At 56.0% G+C, this 27,547-nt stretch overlaps 1 protein-coding gene across 6 annotated transcripts in view; it reads right to left on the reverse strand.

Annotated features, from left to right (window-relative positions):
• The window catches only part of CAMTA1 (calmodulin binding transcription activator 1), an 894,875-nt gene that overhangs the window by 241,605 nt on the left and 625,723 nt on the right, over nt 1–27,547 (reverse strand). For all 6 annotated transcript variants that reach the window (XM_027110324.1, XM_027110321.1, XM_027110323.1 and 3 more), the window contains one exon: nt 16,463–16,534. In XM_027110324.1, the coding sequence (XP_026966125.1) occupies nt 16,463–16,534 (72 nt within the window). The remainder of the gene's footprint in view (nt 1–16,462; nt 16,535–27,547) is intronic.

Raw genomic sequence — 27,547 nt, forward strand, 5'->3', positions numbered from 1 at the left:
TCCGTGCATCGGTGTGTGCGTGTATCTGTATACGTGTGTGTCTCTGTGTATCCGTGTATCTGTGTGTGCATGCATCTGTGTATAAGTGTGTGTATATGTGTGTGTGTGTGTATCTGTGTATCAGTGTGTGTGTGCGTGTATGTATGTGTGTCTGTGTGATGAGATGGGCAGAAAGGCTGGGTGCACAAGGCCAAGTTGCAGTTTCTGGTTCCACCCCTCTCCCTGGGTCCCTTTGTCCCCGAGGCTTGAAGAGTGAAGCTGGGGGGTGATTCGAACTCTTTGGAGTGGGTGCTGGAGACCAGGGTCTGCACCCACCCCAGCCTGTACCCCAGCCTAGCAGGGGCACACCCAGCACTTGGGTCCAGCCTCCACATGGCTGTGGAGCTCCAGATCTGTCTGCGGAAAGGCTCCGGTCACCTGGGCCAGGTGGTCATGGAACCATGGAACCATGACCACCTGGGTCATGGTTCCATGACTGCCTAGAGAGAGTCAGATGGTGGATGGGCAGATCCCGGAAGAAAAGGCAGGTTTTCTAGTCCCCACTTGGTCACCACAACTGTTTTGTTCCATGGGTTAACCCGAGGAGACTGAAGAGCAGGTGACAATTGCTGAGGGGCCTTGTGCACTTGCTACAGCAGTGGAGAACACCTGGAGGGGCAGGTGGCTGTGCGTCAGAGCACAGTCATTGCTACCACAGATTCCTCTTTATTGAGCATGTACTATGTGCCACGCATCATGCTGAGTGCTTCACGCGTGTTGGGGCTTTTTTTTTTCCCTCCCAACAACCTCCAGAGGCAGGTACTATTATCATCTCCATTGCGCAGGTGAGGAAACCGAGGCATGGAGAAGTTAGGTTACTCCCCAGGGGAGTACCAGCAGAGCTGGGATTCGAACTCATAGCCTGGGTGTGCTGGGAAGGCAGGCAGGGAAGCCCCTGCTCCTGCCTCGAGTGAGAGAAGCAAGATCTTGAGAGCAGGACGGTGCCTTGGGAGGTGGAGCCCTGGGGAGGAAGCAACTTTAACCATGAAAGTGGGCATGGGGGCGCGGGGGGCCGGGTAGCCTGGGTTTGGCATTCCATTGGAAGGTCTGGGGAGCTGTGACAAACACAAAGGGGACAGAGACCACCCTGGAAGCAGGTCTCAGACGCCCAGGGAAGATGTCATTGGGCCTCAGAAATCTCCATGGTGGCAGCTAACTTGTCCCCGTGGAAACTCAAGCGGGAACCTCTGTCTTTTACTCCACAAGGCATGAGCCTTTGTCGCGGGCAAGGACTGCGGAGGCCCAAACAGGTCCTGTGGCGTGGGACGTGGGCTTCGGTCCCCGTGTCTGTGCTACACTGAGGTGGCAGCGGCGTGCTGAGCCGGCTGGTGGGAGCTACCTGTTAAATCTCTAGGAACGTTGTAACCGATGGGCGTCAAACAGGAATCCTGAGCTCAGCTACGGCAGGAGTATTTACACCACGGAAATTGGCAAACGTTACCCACGAGGAATTTGTCTTTGTGCCCTGCTGCCCCCATGCCCGCCCCCGGGAGCTGGTTGTTAAACATTTACCAGCCCACCACTGCATTATGGGACAACGTCTCAACACCTACAAAAATCTGGCCATCTCTCAATCGGCCACACCAACTGACGGAGCATTTGTGCGTCTCTTTCCCAAAGAGGCGATCATCACGCCAAACAGGGATTATATGCCAACATCATTTCCGGGTCTGAAAACGCGACCTGTTTCTGGCAGAACGGGCTGTGATCTAATTAAGCTCGACCCAGGCTGATGCTGTGAGCCTGCATCCTCTGATCAGACACCAACGGCTGGCGACTGCGTTGCATGCCTGGGGTTAAAAGGCTGTTAAAAGGCTGTGGGTCACCCACAGTCTCCACGTAAAGGGGTGTCCCAGAAAGAGGCGTGGCCTGGCCGTCGGGAAGCGGGGTTCAAGCCCAGCTCCTCCCGTAACTCAGGGTGCCCCAAGGTAAGTCTTCCAAGCTCCCTGGGTAACAGCTTTCCTATGCAAACAAAGGGGTAGGGCCAGCTGGTCTCTGAGGCCTTTGGGGCTCTGCTCCCAATGAAGCTGAAACCTCTCAAGCTGAGTGGGGCCTGGCCTGGTGCCCGAGGAGCCCCTCCTGCAGAGTCAGGGTCACTCCCCTGGACCCCCCTCCACCCGGCCGCTCAGAGCCTCACAGGGTCCTGCCACCGATGCTGACCTCAGAGCCTGTCCCGCCTCCAGCCCCCAGGGACCCTCCGGCTGCTGCAGCTCTCTGCCCCGTGCTGTCCATACTGCTTAACTTTTCAGGAGCCGGGACTGGCTGAGGAGGCGCCATGCCATTCATTCCTGGGCGTGGCTCCAACCCCTCTCATCTCCCCAGCCACCGCCAAAGACAGCGGCTCCCAGGAAGCGGGGAGCGGCAGTGTGTCAGGAAGCATCTCCGGGGCTGTCAGCACGGTGATGCCTGTCAGGGGGTGGGCCTCGTTCCCCCTCTCCCCTGGGGCGGTGCAGCTGACTGCTCTGACATGCCCCAGAGAGAGGGGGTGTGATGGGGCAGGAGCCGCGGGGACACACAGCAGACTGCAGCTGCGGATGCGGGCACACAAGGGCTGGGGGCTTAGTCCCGCGCAGGGAGGGAGTGGCCCGGAAAGGGTGGGGCTGAACTTCAGGGTGCGGGGGAGACCTTGGGGCAGGACTTCTCAACCTTAGCTTCCTAGAGGCAATGGAAGGATCTGGATCCAGGTCCGGGCAGCTCTGGGGACTCTGCTGGAGTGAGCTGGGACAGGCACGTTCCACGGGGAGCGTGGACCCGGGCTCAGCAAAGGGCTTCGGCTGTGAATGCCAGACACAGGGGCATGGCCGAGGCAGAAACTCTGCTGATGGTCAGGGAGGGAAGGACCCAAGGCCGGGGCTCTGTGGGGTGAGTGCTGGGTTTGTAACAGTTGTGGTAACAATAACCACAGTTTGCTGAGCGCTGGCCTGTGATGGACCCAATACAAAACACTACAGAATTTCTGAATCCTTACGACAGCACTGAACCACTTTCTCGGTGAGGAAACTGAGCCCCAGGTTATGGGTTCTGTGACCCAAGGTGTGGCCCAAGCCACAGCTCCACGTGGCTTCAGAAACAGGGTTAGAGAGACTCACAGACGTAGAGAACAGACTTCTGGTTGCCAAGGGGGAGGAGGCATGGGGGAGGGATGCAGTGGGAGTTTGGGATTAGCAGACACAAACCATTATATATAGAATGGATAAACAACAAGGTCCTAATGTGTAGCACGGGGAACTATATTCACTATTCTCTGATAAACCATAATGGAAAAGAATATGAAAAAGAATGTGTGTATATATACATATATATATATATATATATATATATATGTATAACTGAATCACTTTGCTGGATAAGAGAAATTAACACAATACTGTAAATCAACTATACTTCAATAAAATCAATTAAAAAAAAAAAGAAACAGGGTTAGAACCCAGGTCAGCACGACCACCAAGCCCGTGGCCTTTATAGCTGCTTCAAAGCTGGGCGACTGGCAGAGAGGCCCTTTCAGGCCTCTCTGGGGCAGAGGCTCAGCCTCCTGGGGAGCCTGGTGGCCTTGCCCACCAGGGGGAAGGGACTCTCCAGTGCCTCGCTACAGGCAGAAGCCTGGGCCCTGGTGCAGGCGCCCACCTCTCGCACACGCCTGGCCCAGGACTGGGGACATGGGGGTAGCACGGACCCTGCGTCATCTCTCAGATGAGCTGGTGGTGGCCCTGGTACACCGAGTCTAGGGTCTTGAGTGGCTGGGCCTTCTCTCTTCTGCTTGGTCAGGCCTGAAGCAGGTGCCAGGGTCTGCGATGATTCAGCCCATGACTAAGTGAGCACTTACTACCTGTAAGGGGCTGGGCCAAGCCTAAGGGGAGCTGACACCTTGCAGCTGCCATGGGGTTGGCTCCACTTCAGAACAGCAAAGCCCTCTTGGGCTGTCAGATGCACCCTGATAAGCCAGCAGGGCTTACATTTCCTGCCCCGGGATGACTGGAAGTGGGCCTTGGCGATACATCCACACAGGTATGATATCAAAACCAGTCATCGTGAGAGGAGGACAGTACAAGTGCAGGATGTTTGCAATGCATTTGAAATTAAGAGATCAGCATCATAAAACAATCATGTGTGTGTATATATATATATATATATGGCTATATCAAAACCTCGTGGTAACCACAGATGAAAAAAATCTATGACAGATATACACACAAAAAAGAAAAAGGAACCCAAACACAACACCAAAGATAGTCATCAAATCACAAGAGGAGAGAACGAAAGAGGAAAGGAAAAATAAAGACCTACAAAAACAAATCCAGAACAATTAACAAAATGGCAATAAGAACATACATATCGATAATTACCTTAAGTGTAAATGGATTAAAGGACTGGTACGTATGTTGTCTATGGATCAGATCACCTCAGTGACAGAGGGACGTGGGCTCCCGGAGCAGCTGTGTCCTGCCACCTGCCCTCAGACTTTAACCCAGACAAGGGACCAGAGTTGAGGATGCCCCCCAGGGGTCTCCTGAAGCCCTGGCCCTCCAGCAGCAGGGAAACAACAGAGAGGGCAAAACGAGACCCACGGGAGCTAATTTCTTTGCAACAGACAGCCTTTTTCTGAGAATTGTCTTCAGGTTAAGAAAGTTTTTAGCAACTCGGGATCAACAACCTTTCTGCTCTGGATTTCCCTCTCCATCCTCTAAGCTAGCCTCCCACAGAATTCTCAAGTCTCATGCCCCCAGGATAACCCTTCCAGGGCGTACTCTCCAAACTAAGGCTGGCGTAAAGAGCGAGGCTTCAGGAGGGATGGCGGGGAGGAAGGAGAGGGGTGTGCTGTCAGAAGGTCCCAACCGTCCTGATCTCTTTACCAAGTTCTGATGCTTGTCCTTGTGGGGCATAGCTGGGGCCTGGGCACAGCCATGGGAGGGTCTGGGATCATCCCCAGGAAACGGGGACCCAGCCCTGAAGCCACCTTCTGGATGTGGATAAAGTCTATTCACACCCACCCAACACACATGGACTCCGGTGCCAGGCATGGTTCTAGGTGCCAAACACAACCTAATGCCCCTGCCCTCGAGGAGCTTACTTCTGAAGGATGGGGGTGGGGCAGGACGATAGACAATGAATAAATAACACAGTTGATGTTGCAACAGAGTGGACGAAGCACAAGAGGTTTCACCGAGTGAAAGAAGCCTCACCCAAGAGTACTTGCTGGGGGACTTCCCTGATGGTCCGGTGGGTAGGACTCCGCCCTCCCAGTGCAGGGGGCCTGGGTTCAATCCCTGGTCGGGGAACTAGATCCCACACGCCTGCCGTAACTAAGAGTCCACAAGCCGCAACTAAGAAGCCCATATGCCGCAACTAAACACGCCACAGTGAAGATCCCGCACACCGTAACCAAGACCTGGCGCAGCCTAAATTCAAAAAAAAAGTAAAGAAAACAGAGTACTTGCTGGACGATTCCATTTGTATGAAGTTCTAGAACAGGAAAAACTCATCCACGGTGGAAAAAACAGGACAATGGTAACCTCTGGGACATGGGCGTGGGGACTGACTGGGAAAGGAGAGGAGGGAACTTTCTGGGGTGATGGTAGTAGTCTAAATCTCCACGCGGGCTTGGGTTCTGTTGGTGCGCGTATCGATGGAAACGCATCAGCTAGTATGTTAACATTTGTGCATCCAGCTGCTTCATTGTGTGTAAATTTTCAAAGCAAAAGAAAAGAATTGCACTTTAAATATTGAACTCTGGTTACCGACATGTGTGCTCTGCTCCAGTACGTGTTGGGGAAGGTGTACTGTTGTCTGCAGCTTAGTTTGAAATGCATGAAAAACAAGTAAGTCGGATTTCTGGAGAGATGGACGTGTAAGTGATAAAACAATATAGCAAGATGTTGAGAGAGTCTGGGTGGTTGGTATAGGGTGCTTGTAAAATTCTCTCAACTTTTCCGTCTATCTTAAACATTGGATAATACAATGTTTGTTGGGGGGGCAGAGTGGTTTGCAGGAGAGAGAGGGGAAATTAGGTGGGGCGTCAGGATGGGCCACTGCACAGAGGGCTGAGTTTAAAAGTAAGGCGCTGACTGGTGAGGTCAGGGTACAGCTATACATGTGGGAGTCATTGGCATAAAACTGGCATGTGAAACTGTGGACCCAGGTGAGAGGACCCAAGGAGACGGTGAAGACAGAGAAGGGAAGGCCTAGGAAGCTCAGGGACATTCCAAGATCTAGGGCTTGAGGAAAAGGGGTGCGATCTGTAAAGAACGAGCAGTGAGGGAGATAGCCAGCAGCAGGAGAAGAGAACATTCCAGAAAGAGGGGATGGCCAACTTTGGTAAGTGCTGCTGGGAGGTCCGAAAAATGAGGGTGGCAGTGAGGTGACCTTTGGGTTTTGCAACGCAGAGGTCACCGGTGAACTGGAGACAGCCCCATCATGGCACGGAGGAAGAAGAGGAAAGCTGGAGGTGAGGGGTGAGGAAAGAATGGGAGGTGGGCAAGGGGCTAGGATAAACAGACACATATCCAAGGAGGACACTGGTGCGTCCGGAAAAGGAGAGGGGAAAGCTCCCAGGAAGTCCTATCCATTTGGGGGGTGGGGTGGGGATGGCAAGACGTCTCCTTCAGGACCCCCAGAACACTTTCCTGGGAAGAAAGCAGATGAACTGAGGGGGAGGTGAGAGGAGGAGTGATGTCTGTGTGTACCTGCGTTTACCTGTGCACACCTGTGCACACCTGTATTCACCTGTGCACACCTGTGTTCACCTCTGCATACCTGTATTCACCTGTGTACACCTGTGCACACCTTGTTCACCTGTGCACACGTGTGTATACCTGTGTTCTCCTGTGCACACCTATGTATACCTGCATTCACCTGTGTACACCTGTATTCACCTGTGCACACCTGTGTTCACCTATGTTTACCTGTGAACACCTGTGCATACCTGTATTCACCTATGCACACCTATGTATACCTGTGTTCACCTGTGTACACCTGTGCACACCTGTGCACATCTACGTATACCTGTCTAGCTAAAACTATTTGTAGTGAGTCTGGGGTGCGTGATGTGTCTCACCTGGGAATACCTGCATCCCGGAGCCACCGAAATAGTAACGGTGGTAAAAGCAGTTATGATGTGACGTCGGGGGACCAGAGTCTACAGCACCCCCAAGCAGGCCAACTTCACGAGCTGGGTGTCCCCGGAGGCCTAAGCGAGTGCTGACGTCCACACATGGAGCTTGTCAGCAAAGACTCGCATTTTCCATTTCACTCTACTAGATGACAACGGAGTTTCATTCTTGGCCCTTTGAGTTCTTTCAGAAGCAAAACAGAAAGTGTTTCCTTGAAGCAAACTTTTGTCTTCTGCTTTGGAAACCGCACTTTCCCCTTTGCTCCAAAGAAGATTAGGATATCAAGGACAGAATGTCAGCTGAAGATCACACGAAAGGATAATTAAACAAAAGCCCACATTATAAGCCACCTAGAAGGGAAATTAAGCCGCTTTTGCCTTCTCCCCGTCTTTGAAGGATGTTCTGTCGAAGGCGAGCAGGAATTGTTTGGCTTGATAAATATAGTAACCAAACTGTATCGCCCATTGTTCTGCCTTTATATTAAAAGCAATCGCTTAGCCAAGCTGACAACATACACCATGGAGGCATAAACCCCTCTGCAGACGGAAGGATTAAGAGGCTGACAAGGTCTGGACACTAAGACTAATTAATAATTTCCATCTCTAAGGAACTGCAGCTCTGGCAGCTTCGTTCTTCCTCCATCTCCCAGCCTGGCCCGGGCAGCCCCGTCCTCTAAGGGAAGGACAGAGGGTTTTCAGGATGGGCCAGGATAGACGGTGGTCAGTCCCAGCAGGGCAGAGAGCCGAGGGGGCCCTGGGGAAATGGCTGCAGCAGACGGACAGCTGGAATGCGGAGGTTGCTTCTCACTAACCGAGCAGAGACGCAGAGTAACTTAGGGAACTGGGTTTGCCATCACCTGGTCGCATCTGTTAGATGAGTATTTTGCCAATTGAAAGGTGGTCTGGATGGGACCTTCTCAGGGGACACCCCTCCCCAATTATACCCACCCACCCAATCCCCTGGAGCAAAAATGGCTGGAAATAGTCACAACAGAGGGATGAGCCAGCCACCATTGCCTAGGGCCAAGCATGACCCAAGATCTCTGTGGGCATTGGCTCAGTTCATCCTCCCGGTGACCCCCGGAGGGAGGTATTTCATGCCTATTTTATAGACACAGAATTAAGATTCACAGAGGTTAATTCACTCGACAGAGTCACGTGGCTAGGTGAAGGCAGAGTTGAGTTCAAATCCAAACCGTGGGCCTGGAAGGACCACGGGTCCAGGGGTCCCAGCAAGTAGCCAGTGGGAAGCCTGTCCGGTGCCTACAAGTTCTCCCCCATACTCAGGAACCCCCTCGTCCACAAGGTAGGGGCAAAGCATCCCACTTCCCCAGAGGCTCCAAGAGCACAGACAGCCGCGATTTGCAAGGTGAAGTTCAAGTAGCTGAGACCTATCACAGGGACTTTCTGGGTTGCTCCCCCTGCAAGGTGACCAGTGCAAAAGCCAGCCACCCGGGCACGCCCCTGTCCCCGAGGAGGGGACCAGGATGAGAGAAGCTTCTGGAAGATGTCCATTGACTTTCCATAGAGAGGATAATGGCTGCTCTGGGGGGATATATTTTCTGGAGGCTTAGGTGGTACAGCAGAGGCCTTGGCATCGTAAATTGCAATCAAGCAAAGATGTCTAAGAAGGAACTAATATCGGCTCTGCTGTGCAGCCTTGGCAAAGAGCCTGAAATCTTAATGGAATTGAGCAATTTTTTGCATAGTGCCGTAAATTCCTAGTGTCTACCTTATCTTCTCATCACGTTCTTCAAGGCACATTAAATGGAGAAAGAAGAGGAAGCTGCTAGATAGAATAAAACCGGAACAAGGAGGCAGCTCCAGAGAGACCTGTCGGAGACCACAATTCATTCCCACACGCGCCTTCTCCGTCGCAAAAGGCCGTCACCACTTGCTGCTTGTCTGCTCCCGTCTCTGCGTGTAAAAAGCCTCCTGGTGGCTTATGAGCTGAGGCTCTGGTCTAATTACGGGTCCCGCAGCCATGCTCCATTTTGCATGGTCTCTGCCCTGCTCCAGCCAGCACCCCCCACTCACCTGTCCTCCAGAGCCAACACCCCGTCTGGAACCCTGTCCTAGTATCCCTGGCCCCCCCTGCACTTCTCTCCAGATTTTGTCCATCTCCAGAATTCGCTAACAACACAGTCGCTTGCTGGGCCATGGCAGCCCTGGCTTACAATGGCTATTGTTACTGTTACTGATAATAATCATGACAAGGATGAAAGGCCACTGCTCTCACTTCAACCTGGAGAGACTTTCACAGCTGTGATGAATGTGCAGCCTCTGGTTGGCCGGCCCCAGCTCTCCTGGTCTCTTCTCCTGGGCCCAAGCAGAGATGGGGTGCATGTTCTCCCCTTACGGCCCCTCCAAGTCACTTGACTGGCTCCAGGGCCTGGGACACCTGTCCTGAGGCCTTCTTCTCAGACAGCCCTGTGCCTGGTCTGTGGACCTGGGGTCCCACACATTCTTGTCACTGTACACTGTGGCCCAGGCCTGCCACCTGTCAGAAAGGGCATGGAAGAACATCCCCGCCCCATTCTTCCATCCTTGAGCTCACCTCCTCCAGGAAGCCTCCCCTGACCACCCAGCCCACTCTATGTCCACTTCTCTGGACTCATCGCATTGATGGTTTCCGGTATCACCTACTAGGCACATAAATTCAGGGTCAGAAATGACTTTGGCGCCACAGGGTCCTTCACCTGCCTCTCCACACAGGAGTTCTACCCAAATGCTCTGGGTCTGGAGGCCCCCTTCTCTGTGCTGTCCACTCTCTAGTGGGCTAGACAGAGCTCACTGTCAGCTGGGGAAGGACAGCCAAGGGTGTGGGACAGAGATGCAGCATCAGACTCTCTTGTCCTCTTGACATGGGCACCGACCCCCAGAGGTTAACACATCCAGGACCCATCAGCTACTCCCCCTTCTCATCTCTGCTCCTGCCCCGCCCATGCCCCTCGGCCCAGGCACTGTGGCCTGTGAGCTCCAGAGGATGGGGCCGTGTGTCTTTAAAGGGCCTGGACAGGGCCCTGATTACCCTAGTCTTTGGGGGTCCCAAATTCTCCTCGACCCCCGTTTTCCTCTTCTGAAAAAGTCAGGGCGAATTTGCCCAGTCCTGACTCCCTCCCAGGGCAGCCATGAGAACCAAAAGAGCTGGACCTGGAGTCCCCACCAAGTGCCAAGGGCCACCCGGTGCCAGGGCTGTGCTGTCCCTGAGCCTTGCACCCTCTGCCCCAGCCCAGCCCGTACGTGGCATCTGCCACATCTTCCGTATGGGGTCTGCAGGATGGAGCACAGAGGGGCCGGCTGGCCGGGGGCGTGTTCCCCTCCCCACCAACCCAGGCCCAGGGGCCAGGGACTCCTCAGGTACCAGCTCGCTTCTGTTACCTGAACCACGTGGGTCAAAATGCCCCATCTGGGACAGAGAGTCAGCCTGACCGCAGCGCCTCTGTCACTCTAAGCCTGTGAGGGGTCGTTGAATTATTTTTATGAAGCTATAATATCTTCCATTAAAAAAAAGATGAAAGAGAGAGAGGGAAAGAAAGGAAGGAAAAAGGTGGGGGGAAGCTGTCTCCCACGTCTCAGGGCTGGCCTCCTGGTGGAGCCCAGCACACCCCGAGTGGAGATGTCCCCCCATTAGGATAAGCCTGGAGACGAGGGGTGAGTGCAGACGCCCTCTTCCAGCCACCCCACTGGGGATGCTGGTCCCGTCTGGTGACCCAGCTCACCTGCAGGCCACGCTCAGGGCTGCAGGGCTTGGTCCCAGGTGACGCCACGCTTCCAGATAGAGTGAGGGGGACAATGGGGGGGGCACATGGGTTGCAAGAGAGCCGATCATTCCCCAGATAGATTTCAAGTCATTTTGGGTGGGTAGTGGGCACAAGGGACATTTACAGCCATGACAGTGTCCCCACTGCAGAGGAGGGTGGCAGGAAGGAGCAGAGGTGTCCTGACCGTTCCTGCTTTTGGTGGGGGCGCTGTGAGAGATGAAGGGAAGATGCCAGGTGGGGATCACAGGGCTCCCTGGGGGCGTCAGGATGTCCCCTTATAGGTCCAAACTGGTATTGATGGTGTCGAGCTGTCCATCATCTATGGAGTGCTTGCCGTGGGCCACGAGCTGGGCTCCATTGTCACGTGCTCTGTGTTTCATGTATAGGGAATTCTCACAACAGTCCTGTTCAGTCCACGCCATTCTCATAACCATTTTACTGATGAGGAAACTGAGACTCACAGAAATGTGCTCAAATGCCCAGAGTCAAACAGCTAATGAATGTTTCCCTGTGTGACCCCAATCCCACTACTATAAGAGGTTCGAACAAGCACCACCCCAAACATCTGCCCACTGATTGCTCCGGGTGGGAGCGAGAATGGCGGCCTCTGGGCCACGCGGCAGGGGCCGGGGGTTCCCTCTGCCTAACGCTCCCACCACCTCACCTCACCCCAACTTTGCTACTTGAGGGAAGCGATGAGATCGGAGGCGCCTTCCTGGAGAGCCTCAGAGGCACTTGGCTCAGAGAGAGGCCCTCACATCCACAGACAGGTCTGGGGTCGATGGACAGAACCATATGCTGAGGTCCCGTGGGTGTGGTGTTGGGAAATGTCCCAGGCCCACGCTGGGGCCATAGTCCCAGGTCGGGAGGGGAGGCCCTGAGCCCACGTGCTCGCTCCCTGCACACTGCGGACGAATACGGCGCTGCTCAGCTGCCTGTGGGGAGGCTAAGGCCTCGTTCAGAGGTGAGGAGGCCCCAGGGGCACTGGTGGCAGGAGAGGGCCCTGAAGGAAGGTGGGGCTCCCTCAGGACAGGCTGGTGTCCAGGCCTGTCTCTGGGGCAGAAGCTGAGACTGGACCGTTCGCTACGATGGCCCCAGAGGTGTGCAAAAGGCCTTCTCTGGGGCCCGCTGGACTGTATGAGACATTCAAGACCCCTAACCCTAACCCTAACCCAAACCCTAAACCTAACCATGGCCCTAGCCCTAACCCTAACCCTAACCCTAGCGCTAACCCTAACCCTAGCCCTAACCCTGGGAGGTCTTGGGCCACTGCCTCCCCCAGGCAGCTGCCCTTTAAGTCCCTTCCTCCTGGCAGGAGAAATGCCCTCCTCCCAGGGGCCCTGCTCGGGGGGACCCCCCCCCCCAGTCCTGGTATTTCTGCCTCGGGAAAGCCTGCTCTCAGGACGGGGTGGGCAGAACTTGACCACGCTGAGGGTGAAAGGCCAGCTGGGGTCCCACAATCCAACAAAGGGACCTAGAGCCTCAGCTCAACCCCCAGGCCTTGCGAGCCAGGTGGGGAAGTACGGCTCTCACGGGCACTTGTCGGGGAGCCTGGGCTCCGCCCGAGGAACACTGGGGTCTCCCTCCTGCCCTGGGCAGCGAGTCCTCTGGCTGAGGCCTCTCTCCACTCCAGGGTGGGGAGCTGTGCAGGGCCAGCGCAGCCTGGAGTGAGCGCCCTCGGTAAGCTGGCTCTACGCCCGCCGCCCCTGCACTCTTCTGCGCTGCCTCTGTACTGTGGCACTCGGTGGAGACGAGGCCCCTGCACCCGCTGTTCCTGGGGGTTCTGGGCTGGCAAAGCTCAAGGTCAGGCAGGAGGCAGGGTGTGGGGTTGAAGGGCAGCTGCCCCTCCGTGACTGCACGGCCTGGGACCAGGTGCTTGAAGCTGTCTCTAGCCCCTCCCTATAAGAAGGGTAACAATGGCCGCCCGGGGAGAAGAGACGGGCGCCCTGGGAGCCTGGTCTTCTCCCGGGTGACCCGGGGGCCCGTGGTGCGGGGCCGGAGAACTGCCTGGCCCAGAGTCAGTACCCAGGGTGGCCGGGTGCCAGAACTTGGAACCCAAACGTCTGCCACTCTCAGTGATCCAGGAGCCCCCAGTAGCGGGGTCCCCCCAAAGCCCCAGGGTCCCTGTATTCGCACAGCAGCACTCAGAGGCCTGCAGGCCTGTGTGTGAGCTGCGGGGTGGTCCAGGGAGCAGCGCCCGCTGCCTCTGGCCCCGCGAGCTGGTCTCAACAGACACGCAGCCCCAAATGAATGGCGGTGGCAGACACACAGGACACACCCCCTGCTTCACTTGAGCGTGGAAAACATTCATTAAGCATTTTAGAGGACAAGGGCAAAAAGAAAAACACTCATTAGAAGCAGAAATAGTTTCCAAATGAGCCATACAGAATCTGCTGGCAAGTCTGGCCTGACGTGGGGGCTTGTCCTCCTGGGGGAGCGGGCAGGGGGAGGAACGCACGGAAGGAGGGACTGTGGGGCCCCAGAGGGGTCACAGAGGGAGGCAGGAAGGCCCGAGCCAAAGCACTAGAAAATCCCAAGAGGAGAGGCCACGGCGGCAGAGACGGAGGCCGAGGAGCCTGGCTGTCTGGCCCAGCGTCGGAGCGGCCCAGCCTGCAGGAGGGGCTGCACCTCCAGGGCCCCAGCAAGGCTCAGGGCCTGGGAGGATGCAGTGATAACCATGTTCAAGGCCACGGGAGGCAGAGGCAAGAAGGAGCCTGATCCCAGCCCAGCTCCATCGCTGACCGGCTGGGTGACCCTTGGCCTGACCCTGCCCTCTCTGGGCCTCAGCGTCTATCTAGGAAACGCAGCAGCGGAGCGTGGGGCAGCCTATAAGGGCCCTGCCAGCCGTGACACATGGAGCCCTCAGCGGGGCTGCTGATGCGAGGAGAGGAGCTGCGTGCCGGCGGCAGCGGGGGCTTCTCAAGGCCCCAGGGCCGATTCCCCGAAGGCCCCGTAGAAGCAGCCTGAGCTCAGGTCCTCTGGGGTCTTGAGATGCTGCCCGTGCAGGTGCCCACGTGGTGCCCACGGGGCACGGCAATGACCTTAGGTGCCATGGCTGAACGGGCTTCAGTCCCTCCACTCTAGGGGAAGGCTCTGGTTCCTCAGTGTCTGCCGGCTCCAGACACGTCCCGGAGCTCCAGGCTTCCGGGGGCGGGACTTGCGAGGCGCTAATTGCCTTGGCTTTTCTCCTCAACCTCCTCCTGCCCAGAGCTGACCCGGAAGCAGGAGCCCCCCGCCCGTGTACCTTCCCGCTTTGTCACCTGCTCACAGAAACTCGGGGACACGGAGGCGGGGGTTGAGAGTCAACTCCCCAGGGACCCGGAGAGAAGATACAGATTCAGATTAGCCCTGGAGAAACCAAATCTGTGATCCCGGCCTTTGGGGAGACTCGGGTTCCCCGCCAGCTGGAAGGTAACAAACCCAGACGCACACGAGTCACCCCAGGTATGTCTCCAGCACGCAGCGGCCAGGATCGGAGCACCAGGGAGGGGAGGGCTGGGGCAGAGGAGCAGCGGCCCCCCACTCCTTGCGTGGCCCCAGAAACGAGGCAAGGGCAGCCCAGGCTAAGAGGGACTTGGCTCAAGGGGCCTGACAGTGGAATCCAGGTTGGGGAGCAATCGGCTCAGACTCCAAGGCGGCCCGGTGGCGTCTGAGTCCCGGGAAGGAGATCTACCGACAGCCACAGGTGCCTGAGGGAATGCAGGCGTGGGGGTGGGAGAGGGGTCTGGAGGAGAGAGGAGGCAGCCTTGCAGAGCCCACAGCTGGGGCTGCCGGAGGGGCGAGCTGGCAGGAAGCTGGCCGCGGGGTGTGGCTCCCTCAGGAGGGCAGCAGCCAGGCTGCGCAGAGAGAGCAGAGCAGAGCGCTGTTCCGATGGGGCCTGAAAGCTGACAACACCAGCGTGGGGCCCGAGGGGGTGGACGTCCAGGAAGGAAGGAGCTCACAGGGGCTGCTGGAGGTGAAAGTGTTTCTCTGGCAACACAGAGGTGAGAAAAAGGGACTAAGGAGAACGGTTGTGTCCTGGAGACACAGGGACATGTTCTAACTGCACCAGATCTCTGCTGTCAAGGAGGAGCCCACTCCCACCTCCTGCAGCCACGGAGAAGACCCTTGACCAAATGGCAAAATGCCTTGGGTCCACTCTTATTAACAAAACCTGGAAAGTAGCATCCAAGGATTACACTGAAGGTCCCTTTCACAAGGACGCAGGGCTGAGCAAGTAGAAAGGCAGGTGTTACCACGCCAACCTCCGAGGGGGACAGACCCGGGAGACTATAACGGGCAAGGTGTTGGGGAAGCCGCATCTGCAAGTCAGCACCTCGTCTGACGGTCTCAGGTGCCACCCGCCAATGAACTTGAACCACAGACAATTGTTTCTGGGAACTGAGGAGAACGGAAGTGTATGGCGGCGCTGGCAGGGGGTTGGTTGGGGGAGGTGAGGGCGAGTTGATGGACAGAGGGCCTGGTCTAGGTGTGGACACTGCGGCAGCCCTGTGCCCAGCAGACACCTTCCAGGCCACCTTCCCTGGGACCAGCGGCCCTTCTGCACTCCATGGCATGTGCAGCTCTCTCCTCTCAGAACACGTGCCATGAGCATTGGCGGGGGGCTTGCTTTCCCAACTGCTGGACCCCTCCCAACCGCGTCCCCCAGGTCAGGGAGATCCCCAGACCCCTGAGGCCCAGGCTAACTTGGATGCAGAAAGTGAGACCTCTGGGGGAAAAGGCCAGAGGCAGCAATTCCCGGGCAGAGGCAGTAGGAAGAAGTTGGAGTGATGCTGCCGGGGCCCCCCGGGGATGTGGTCTACAGAGAGCAGCTGCAAATCAGAGGTCGAGCTTTGGAAAGGACCCAGGTCCAGGCTCGCTGGGCAGACCCCTCAGACCTTCCCACTCACAGCAACACCTTCCATGAGCAAGACGACCACCAACACAACCAGTCGGCTGTTGGCTGGGCGGCCTCGGGGCTGTGCTCCAGCACCATGGACAGAGATCTGGGAGCCAGGCCTCCCTGGGAGCTTTGGCGACCGGGTGGCTCCTCCACCCCTTTCTCCATCCTGCTCCACAGCAGACATCACAAATCGATTACAGAGCTCCTTCCCTCTGAGCCAGGAGCTCCTGGTCTCCCAGCAGCCATCCCAATCTATCCAACTACAACTGGCACGACTCTGGGAGCTGATTCTCCACGTGTGCTGACGGCTAACCCACATGCGGTTTTCAGTGCAAAGGCTTTTCTCAGTCAGGGGCAGGTTGCCCACCCAGGCTTTCTCCTGTCCTCAATCAGAGGAAACTGAGGCACCCTGGAAGCAGCTGGCAGGATGGTATCCTCATGCGGCAGGCAAGGACGCCCCCCACCAGGCTTCCTCCCCTTGCTGGCATCTGACATCACACCAGGCCGGCCCCAAAGCTGGCCTCAGCGCCACACGCCGACATCCCTAGGAAAGCAGGCCAGGGTGCCAGGGCCTGGGACCGCCGCACGCAGGAGCCCCACCCCACTCAGCTCCCTCCGCAGACCCTTCCCCAGCACCGGAGACGGAAGAAGAATCCAGTCCCAGCCACCTACCTGAAGGAGCCAGTAGCACCTCCGGTGGAAGGTGGGGATGATGGAGGAATGGACATAGCAGCCGTACAAGCACTAGGGAGAGAGGAAAAACGAGAATTCAGTTGGAAAGAGGGAAGGAAGGGAGGAAGACGGCGCAACAGAGAAGGGGCAAGAGAGGGCCGCGGACGCTGCCACCACCCCAGGGAGACCGAGGCGCGGGCGCCTCCGCATCCGGCTCCAGGACCAAGGCTAAGGTCTGGGGCACACCTAGGAAGCACAGCTGGGAAACACCAGTGGGCAAACATGGATGGACAGCTGGGGTGCTCACCCTTGTGAGGGCCATGGCGGCACGTGGGAACCCGGAAAAGCCAGGGGCCACAGGAATGCACATATGTATACATTTTGCCTATCATTTGAGGGGCTGGGGTTTACCGTGACGTTCATGCATAGAGCCTGGGTTAAGACCCCTTGGTGTATGGGGAGGGACGGAATTCATTCAAGCACACACACACTCCAGACCTTTCCCAGCCAAGGAGGGCCGTCCCTGGCAGCCCTGTCTGGTAGGAGCTCCAAGGCTGGGGGGCCAGGGAGGGGCAGCACTTCCTAGGACTGGCTTCCAGAGTTTGGGGCCCTTTGTGCACACCCCGACTTGCTGGGTTTTATTTACAGTTTTCTAGTCACAGTTGTGTTTGTTCCAATTATAAACCTGCATCTTTTACAGATGGATTTGGTTCTAGAAACCAGCTAGAGTCAGATTGGAGAAGAAGGTGGGTGAGGATTTAAGTTCAGGAACAGCATGTAGAGGGGACGTGAGGAGGGACAGCTCTCATGCAGCTTGCCACTTAGATCCAGGAGGGTGGAGCTGACCGGTGGGACAAGTCAGGGGAGCATACCGTGCGCTGGGCACCGTGGGGGCTTGCCTGCCGGCAGGGGTGAAAAAAAGGGACTAAGGAGAACGGTTGTGTCCTTCCTGAAACTGAATGCTCAGAGTCTGAGTGGGAGGAAATTTGGCCTTTTCTTCTTCTTCTTCTTTTTTTTTTTTTTTTTGCGGTACCCGGGCCTCTCACTGCTGTGCCTCTCCCGTTGCGGAGCACAGGCTCCGGACACGCAGGCTCAGCGGCCATGGCTCACAGGCCCAGCCGCTCCGTGGCATGTGGGATCTTCCCAGACCGGGGCACGAACCTGTGTCCCCTGCATCGGCAGGCGGACTCTCAACCACTGCACCACCAGGGAAACCCTTGGCCTTTCCTTTTTGAGCCTCCAATTCCAAACTAGAATGAGCTCCTTCTATTTTCCTTGGAGTTCCCCTAGCTTCCCAAAGCACACGTTCCAGAAGGGGTGGGGCAGAAAGAGAAGGCAGGACCACAGAGCCTCAGAGGATGAAGGATGCGCAAGGTCTTCCCTTCCCTTTTCACTATAGTCCCCCCAAACCGACACCAGTTCTGCAGAGAGAAATGGCCGGCAGCTCTGCATTTGCAGTTTTCATCAGATATTTTTCACACTCCCAAAAAGACCAAGTGCAATTTGGTTTGACTAGGAGTCCATTTGAGCCTTGCCTGTCTGATTAACAGAGTTGAAAGAGAAATCATTTTGGACTATGGGATTCTGGCTGCAAGAAAATCAGATTTCCAATATGTTAGAACTTTTACAGATTGCTGTCAGCTGGGACTTAAGCCCTGTACAGACCAAACAAACAAAGCGGAAATTAATTTAAATGACTCCCTTGCAATTCTTGCCCACGAAATGTATTTATTATTAAGAAGGCAATATTCTTTCCTGACTTTTCTGGTTTTCAATAAACTGTGTGTTTCTTTCTTTTAAAAAAACAAAAAAACAACTGATAGCTCATTCCTTCTTGCCAAAGGAGGCTCGTGTTTGGACATTTTCTGTGAGCGTTTGGTTGCAACGGATGAGCAACCCACCTGCAACTTCCATCAGCCCTTTTCCTTTGTAATTGGGGTGTTCTCGTGGGCAGTTGCGTTGCTTTCACTCATGCAGTGAGCCCGATGGAGGGAGACAAACTGTTGAGAGAGGAATTCTCTCCGTCTCTTTGAAGTAAAAGGCTTCCCATCTGCTCTTCCTCACTGTTCGTCCCTCTCGAGAGTTTGCCGTGAATGCCCTGCTTCACCTGTCTCTTTCCCTTTCTACTGCTTTTTCTTGAACTTGAAAAGAACACGGTTGATTTGCAGCACCAACTCCCCCTTCATTCAATGCGTATCTATCTGTGTTGGGCTGCGGCAACCTTGAACTTCGTACTAAGGAGTCACTGAGACTGTACTGAACACCAACTGCGTGTCCCTCCTGTGAGAGCCCAGGAAGAAAGCACAGCCCGTTCTCCCCCAAGTCACCCCAGCACCCCCCTCTCAGGCACCCTCCCCACCCCAGAACCATCCAATAAACAGAATGATGTTAAAAAGAAAAATTGCTGTTTCTACATCAAGGCTCATGCATTTTAATCAGAGGAACCCTCGGGGCCTCACTCAGAACTTAGTCTATTTTTAGATATATACTGTAAACACCCTGGCAATCCGATGTCTCTGGTCTCCACAGATGAGAGCCACAATCTTAGGAAGGGGGGAGAGAGGTACCCCTGATGAGGGTGAGCCAGGTCAAATGGCATCAAGGGAGGAAGCTCCCCAGGGAACCCCAAGGGCTCAAGAAGCCCGAGGGCCATTGGACCCTGGCCCAGCGCGCTGGTCACCCCGTGGCTCACTTGTCCATCTCTATTCCCTGGACGGGGGCTCCTGGCAGGCAGGACCTTTGAGTGAAGGGGGCCCACAGTTCCCCCACCCAGTACCCTCAGGACACCGGTCTCTACAGCCTGGTACAGAGAGTGATCCGGAGACAGCACATGTTTAGTTTCTGCTTGTGGAACTCTGAAGGCTCAAGTCTTTCTAAAAGACTAGAAAACCATCCTGAAAAATGGTTCCACGTTTAGTGCTGAAATGGTTGAGCTTCAGTTTCAGGGAAAACTGACAGGTGTTGGGTAGCTGGGTTCCCTTGTCTGGAAGGAGGCTTCTGGTGCCCAGTCTTGGTGAGCTAGAGTCAGCAAGGGAGGATTTCTGAGCGAGGGATCCTGCTTGAAGTGGGAGACCTGCTGTTCACCGGGTGGAGGGCCCCTGTCCTGTCCGGCTGCAAAACAGGCACCGTCCTTTTTCTGTCCTCTGGGTTGCTGTGAGGGTCGAGAGGTGATGCCTGTGCTGGGCTGCCCAGGACAGCAGGTGAGAGAGGGTTCAGAGGATGCTACGGGGGCTTTCAGGGGAGCACGGTTGAAAGGGAAGAGTGAAAGAGAGTATTTCCAGCTTCAGGAAATGCACGTGGGGACAGGAGGTGAGACACCTGAGGTGAGACACGGGCTGGGCTTGAGGACCTGTAAGGACATTGGGATGGACTGGAGTGTCCACTACACGGGGGCGTGGAGAGAGGCAAGTTCTGGGGAGACAAAGCGGGTCAGGTCACAAAAGGCCACAGGGACTGACGTTGGCTTCACCCTGGGGCGGCTGGGAACAAAGGAACATCTGCGTTCTGAAGCTCACTGTGGCAGCCGTGTGGCCAGGGACCAGGGTCGGGGAGGGCGGGGGCACCAGGTCCAGTCCTGAGTCCAGGAGGCATGCTGGGACCAGAGGCGGCAGCAGCAGAGAAATGGAAACATTGGCAGGGGTAAGGATGACGCCCAGCTTCTGGCTGTGCAGACAGGTACACAGTGGTCCCACTCACAGGAAACCCTGGGGGTGCAGCAGGCTGGCCGGGAGGGGCTGATTTCAGATTTCTGAGGAGCTCATAAGGTCCCCAAGGGGAGGTGCACAGAAAGCAGTAAGTTTCTGAGCTCTGGTGCTGGATCTGGGCTGGCAACAGTGATCTCCACGTCCTCCGCACAGGGACGGCTTTGGAGTCACATGGAGAGACCCAGAGTGGGGTCCATCCGCTCAGGCTGGTTTCTGCAGCACAGAGACATGCCTGCTGGCTCAGGTGGACAGAGCAGGTGAGGCCTGAACTTGCAGGTGCTCCAAGCAGCAGGCACATGGTGTGCTGGGCTGCCTCACCGTGTGCCCACGTACCTCACAGCCCCAAACCACCCATGGCCCCGTCCTGCTCCCAGGCTCTCTGGCCAGTTCCCATCGTCACCACTGCCCTCACACTGGACCACGTCTGCCCATTTCCAGTCCTCACGACAGTGTCATCACCAAGCCAATCGGGGATTCCTTGCTCACTCTCTCACGACGCAGCGTAGCAAATCCATTCCCTTTAACCACTAATCAGGAAAGCAATCAACGTCATCTGTCGTCATCTGTGTTGTACAACAAACTCCTGGTGCTTTTGGATCAGGCTCTGGGGGTCCCTTGGGGGGTCCCTGGGTTGAGCTTTGCATTTGGGGGCCGTGATATGCTGGGAGGGAGAGTCACATCCTGCGGCTGGCGGATGCAGCTGCGTGTGCGTGTGTGTAAGCGGGTGGGTGCACACGCGTGTGGAGGTGTGTACGGGAAAGCACACCCTGGGCCCCTTGTTTATGTGTATCACATAAAACAAAGAAAGAAAAAGAGAAAGCAACCAGCTGTTTATAGGAAACTCAGGAGAACGTCACCCTGTAGCTGAAAGCAACGTTCAAATTCGTTCTATTGGACATCTTCCCTTTAAGGTGACAGTGGAGCAAGGAAGAGTTTTTTTCTTAAATACTCAAAATCGCTTGTATGAGTCTGTGGGGATTTTTTGTCTTAAATAAAGAGGAAAGATAAAATTACAGGGGAAACCAATAGCAAACAAGAGCTCCCTGCAGTTCAAAACATATGCTTCAGAAAGGGACGTTTCTGAAGAAAGCATCCGCCTCAAACCCCCTCAGAGGGATTTTTCCCCAACAGACTCAGCTGCCGGGGGTCCCCTGGGGACCAGGAGGTCCATTAGGGCTTGATACCCGATGGTCTCGGTGGGCCGAGAAGGGAGCATCTCAGGTGGTGAGCGCAGCTTTACTGGTGGGGGGCTGGGACTGGACGGTGGGTCCCCTTTAGCTCCAGCTCTCCATGGCTCTGAGAGCTGAAGCTGCTTCTCCATCTCCGTCTCTCTGTCTCTCTCTGGCATGAGCTCAGCCCTCCCGTTGTCCCCTCCACTCTTGGCTTCTGCTCTAGGAAATGGCTGACTTGCTGTCCCCACTTCCAGGCTTTCACTCATAATGTCCCACTCCCCAGGGCGGGTTTCGTCCTCTCCTGTGCAAACCCTACCCTGCCCGAGTCCGTCTCGGACTCTCCCTCCTCCAGGGAGCCTCTCCTGAGCCGGCCAGTGGGAGGAGCCCCTGGAAATGACCCATCTGGGATCAGGGGGCCTTGGGGTATCATAGACACCATCTCTGTCACCATCAGCTCACCTATCGCAGGGGCTGGCAGGCTTTCTGCAAAGGGCCGGATGGTAGCTGTTCTCAGCCTTGTGAGTTAGATGGTCTCTGCTATAGCTGCTCAACTCTGCCTTGTGGGGCAAAAGCAGCTTAGACGACAGGTAATGAACGTGTCCCCAAACTTTATTTATGGACGTTGTAAATTGAACTTTGCATAATTTTCACCTGTCATGAACATCACTCTTCTTTTGATTTTTTTTTCCCAACCATTAAAAAAAATGTGAAGACCATTCTTAGCTCACGGGCCACACAAAAATAGGTGATGGGTTGGCTCCAGCCCCTGGGCCATAGGTGGCTAACCCTGACCCTTCAGATTGGGAGGAACGTGAATTGTATGGTCCTTTGTAAAATTCCCTGTGGTGGTTTCCATGGAGCAGGTGTTCAGTGAACTTTGGTTGATTTCCACACGACGTGAATATCGACGCCTGGCGAGGAGGGAGCAGCAAAGGCCCAAGTGCATAGAAAATAATAGACTGTACATTTAATAAATACACTTAAGGGTGAGTATTGAACACAGTTATCTTTCCCCACCATCGTCTACAGACAGCTCTCAGAGGACCTGGTTGTCTTTCGAACTAGACTCAGTTGTGGCTGTTTGTTTTCTGGCCTGAGTGTGACGTGTATCACCTCAGTGTGAGGTGAGCAGACCCTCGGGCACCGTGCTTGGCGTGGAGGACTTCCCGGCATGTAACAGGTGCTCAGTGAAGTCAAGGCTTCCTCTCCCTGTCAAGTGCCTTCACTTTATTAACCAAGCAGAATTCAGTGAGATAAAGGGCAGCTGAGAGCAGGATTGGAGATGTGAAGCTGCTTTACATCCCCATGGCCTTGATAAAGCCTATGAAATTTCTTCTCTGGGGAAGACCTTTTCATTCTGTTTCGGGGGCCCCCTCCCACAGGAGACAGGGAACCCCCAAAGCCAAGGCTTGCTGTCTCCCTCCTTCTCTGGGGAAACACGAGCCCAGCATCTTCCTCGGTGGACCAGGGGGAACGCACATCCCTAGCCCCGCATGACAGCCCTCTCTAGAGGAGGGTGTGGCTACCAGGAGTCACGTGAGGCTGTTCAAATTCCAATTCTGATTCTTATGACGTAGAAGGAAATAAAACAGAAACTCCAGTTCCTCAGTTGCACTAGGCTCGTTTCAAGGGCTCACCTACCACACGGAAGGAGCGGCTATCATGTTGGACGGCTCAGAAAAAACCATCGTTCACGGAAGTTTCTATCAGACACTGAGGCCCCGGAGAACGACAGTGGGGCCCGGTTCAGGCATGTTCAGCTGGGCCTCTTGGAAGCTGAGACCCCAGGGCCCAAGATTTGGGGAAGCGAGGGTTTGGGGGAAGAAGTGGAGGTTGGGACTACGGGGTGGCAGCTCCACTTTGGGGAGCTGGAATGTTTGGAGGTCGCTACCTGCTTGAATCGGTCCGGGAGTGTATCCCCGAGCCCCTGTGCTCAGAAAACCTCGCTCCCCGGCTCCGCCCCGCCCCATCTCCCCACCAGAACCTCCTCGGATGCAGGGATAATACCTGCTTCCCCGAGGCTAGAGTGAGTGTAGCAGGGGTCAATGGTTGGTGCCGGGGCCAACGTGTGTGCTGACGGCTGAGAGGACGCCATGGGTCTGATGCCCTGTCAGGTCAGGCTGGAGAGGGGAAGAGGGAGAGCTCTGCAGAAGGATGGGATGAGGGCAGTGTTCCAAAGCAATGAGGCAGGACCTCTGCAAGACTGCTTCACGGGTGGGGGCGTCCGCCATGGAGGGGACTTGGGTGCGAGGAGGTGAGGGAGGCAGGCGCCGTCTTGGATTGCCACGGGTGCTGGGGATTTTGGTGAAGGGGCAGGTGGGTGGCAGCTTAGGCTGGTCCAGGGATCTGCCTGGTCCCCACAGTGGGAAGCGGTCGCCATCTCTCTTGTCAGTGTGGTCAACTACCAGCTGGGGAGCTGGTCAGTCACAAATCCCCTGTGGGTCTCAGTCTCCCCAGACATGAAGCAAAGAGACTGGACCAGGCAGGCTTCTATGGTCGCTTCAGCTGCGACGCCGATGCTAGAATGCTTGCAGCGAATCTCCATCCCTAACCCTCCTTGTGAGGGTCCCTCTGCTACTTCCTCTGCCCATGTCCTGCACCAGCCCCCCAGCAGCCAGGCCACCGGCCAGGGGACCCAAGACTTGGGTTAGGCTCGTGGCGGCAGCCCGCGCTCTCCCCCAGTGGCCTCGCCTCTCTCCCCCCGGATCGGTGACTGTCTGCACAAGGTAATCAGAGTGAAAATCGATTTTTAAGGTGCCTGGTTGATCTCACACACTTGAATCTAATGCACACACGACAAAGATGAATAGATTTTGAGATGTGTCATGGCATAAAGGTGACAGAAGAGAAAGAGATAATAGGAGGGAAGGCAACATCCACCAAGATGACGATTTAATCCTGCTCTGCAGTGACGAAGGGGCAGGAGCTGTTTACTCAATATTCCAGGCAGGGCAGGTGAAGATTCCAGTGCTGGGGCCAGATGGGGCGACAGCCACACTCTCCCAGAAAGGGCACCCCGGGGTGGGCTGGGCCTTGGCTTCCACGTAAGAGGAGGGCGTGTCAACCACATTTCCCTACTGTCTGCTCTGTGCCTGGCTTGAGCCCTTGCCTGCAGGACCCCCAGTCTGGTGGTAGAGAGAGAGCCAAGCAAACGAACAAAACCAGATCAAAGCAGCCCCGAGGCTAAGTGCAAGGTGCCCCGGAAGAGGGTGTGATGGAGCCCCCAGAAAGGGAAGAACCCCCCTTTTCATGCTGAAGATCGCCAAAGTCACCTAAGAGGAAGTGGCATTTGTGATGGGTCCAAAAGGGTGAGCTGGAGTTGGCCACGCAGACAAGACCAGGCCAGGTGGACTCGAAAGGGGTCTTGCGCAGAGGAAGCGACCTGGGCAAGGGCATCAGCTCCTTCCCAGTTTTGCCAGCGTTCCTGTCCAAATCCTCCGTGCGGGACAACACAGACGCTTCTATCAAATCCCCGATCAGACACGTTGACAAGTGGCGGCAGATGACTTTGCATTGGAAGCAAAGGTGCTTGATTTTCATGGCTTTTCCTTCCCACCAGCCTGGACCCTGCATGTTAAAGCAGGTTTCCTGGGAAGACGATGGGAACTCAAGGAACAAGTACAGGAGCATGGCTAGAACTCAGATCTGATCCCACAGGTTTCCCTGCCTCCCTCCCACCCCCCGGCCCCCTCTCTGTCTCCATCTCTCATTTCTGTATGTCTTCCTTGTGTTTCTTCCCTCCCACTACCGTTGGGCTGTCTCTATGTGGCAGGCAGCTAGAGTCCCATCATTTCAGCTGTGACCCAAGAAGCAACAAAGCCTCTCTCTTCCAGATTTGGGGTGACAACACCAGGGAGGGACCCTCACCTATTTGGGCTGTGATCCCAGCCCTGGGACTCTCAATGGGGCAGGAAGGCACCCGAGTGGGCAGAGCTGCAGGGCTCCCAGGCTGGGGTAAAACACCGTTCCTTGCTGTCAAAGTTTGGACATGCCCTGTAGAAGCAGGAGCTCTCCAAAGGGCAGGGGAAAGTAAAAACCCTGCAGCACCTTCCAGATCTCCCCAAACCGGTGGCAGCTGCTGCAAGGGGGCAGAAGTAGGTCCAAGCAGCTCTGCTTCCCAGACACCTGAAAGCCGGAGCAGATCCTGGAAGGTACTGAGAAGATCTCACGCGGGGACAAGGTTGCAGGTGGGGCGGCGACACGGAGCTCCTCCTGCCTTTTGTCTGCATTCGTCCCGCTCAGAGCATCCCCTGAAGGCCAAGGCCGAACAGGCCAGCAGTCTGTCCAAAGTCACGTGGTAGGAAGAGGCAGAGGAGGACTCAGCCCACCCTTGCCTGGCCTCGTCCCTCTGCCCCGGCATGCCCCCCGGATGGCATCACTCAGGCATCCACGCCAATGGCTGAGGGTCAGGCCTTCTGCAGGGCCTGCCCCCATCAAAGACAAAGGGATGGATTCCTGGGCTGCTCCCAGGACTGTCCTTGCTGGAGGATTTTGTTCGTATTAATCTAAGATTAGACCAAATGATTCAATTCACACGCTGCCTGCAAAAGCGCTGGGCCTCAGAACTTGTTAAATAGTGAATTGCTTTAAAATTAGTTTGAGCTAAATGGATTGCAGTCTGATTCGGCCTTCGGGGTTGGGTGACAGGAGAGATCTGGAATATTAGATCAGCATTGACCCGGCCTCCTTCAACGGCATCTCCCAGAGCCTGAACCCCTGTCTGCAGATGTGGGAGTGGGGGTTCAGAGATGTCCACACCTTGCCCAAGGTCACAGGGGTGTGTCCTCAGAGCTGGAGGGATTGGGGCGGCAAACTTCCACCCCTCCCAGATGGGCAACGTGCCGGGGACAGAGCCAGGAGACCAGGGCAGTGCCTGGCAGGCCCGGGACACGTGTGACCCCACCCCGTTGTCCTTCAGGAAGCACCCGTGGGTCCCTAGTCCCTGGAGACAGGCGAGACCCCTCCCCCAGGCACCTGCATTGGTGGGAGCTCAGAGGAGGGGCACCTAGGGGTAGGGGATGGCGCCTTGGGCAAGCAGAAAGGGCCACGGAGACCCTCTAGGTAAGGGCTCTGTAGGGGGGAGGACAGGGGGGCTGTGGCTCCAGGGAAGGATGGAAGCACCCCAATGGGGGTGCAGTGGTTTAGGGTCCACCACCTCGTTTCTTCCTGGCCCCTGGTTTGGGTGGGGAGCGGTGAGAAACACAGGGGGGTGGATCTTGGAGAGAGGCACTCAGTTCTCACACTGGAGCCTCCCCCAATAACTCCACGGAAAGTCCTAGACCATCTGTATAGCACAGGCCCTTTCAGTAGCTATAAAGGAACGTGAGGAAGACATGAGGGGCAGAGGTGGGGGTCAAGGGGACAGTGTGAGCTCTGGGAAGCCCCTCACTGCTGGCCTTTTCTAGGGACCGGGGAGGTGACAGTCCGGCGCCCCCCGCACACCCACCTGCCTCTGCTCACCTGGGCCCCCTCCCACGCTCCCACGGGGGCGTCCAGGCGTCTGCAGGAGGGGCGCATGTAAATAGAGCCGCTGCAGCCTAACCAGGACACAGGCGTGAGGGGCGCGATAGAAGTTAACTGGATTTTTAAATAAAAAGGCATAAAAATCATGTTTAAGGATATAAATAAAATCCCCTGGAGCTTCAACTTTATTGTTTTGGGGGGTTCCAGGATTAATAAACTAGTGGGCATGAAATGGAATAATAGCTAAACATTGATAATAAGGTAAATCTAGGGTTAGGGAGGGAGCTGAGGCCAGTCACGGATCTCCAGCCGCAGATCGGAGCAGGAGGGAGAGGCAGCGGTTTAACCCTCCGTGGTGTCTCCCAGCAGCTGTTCCCATCGGTTCGGCTCCGTGACCCCGGGAAGGAGCCTCTGCTGGGGTCCAGTACAGGTACGTGGCCGCCCTCACCTGTCCACTTTCCCGCCCCCTGGGGACCCTCAGCCGGGTCAATGTGGTCTCCTCTCCCTCTCTCCCCACCACTTGCCAGACTGCTCTGGGGAACCCGACGCCCGGGGCATTTCAGTGTCTCAGAAATCCCTCCGGGCACCTGGTTCCCAGGGGCCCCCACTAGGGTGTTCATTCACCATCTCTCCTCACGGGGTGCAGCAGGCAGTCAGCTCAGCATCAGCCGTCCTGCCAGCAGCAGGAGGAACTCCTCTCTCCCTCTCTCCCTCTCTCCCTCTCTCCCTCTCTCTCTCTCTCCCTC

The sequence above is a fragment of the Aethalodelphis obliquidens genome, unplaced genomic scaffold, assembly GCF_003676395.1.
Source record: "Aethalodelphis obliquidens isolate GAN/ISIS:26980383/991018 unplaced genomic scaffold, ASM367639v1 scaffold9, whole genome shotgun sequence".
Classification (NCBI taxonomy): Eukaryota; Metazoa; Chordata; class Mammalia; order Artiodactyla; family Delphinidae; genus Aethalodelphis; species Aethalodelphis obliquidens.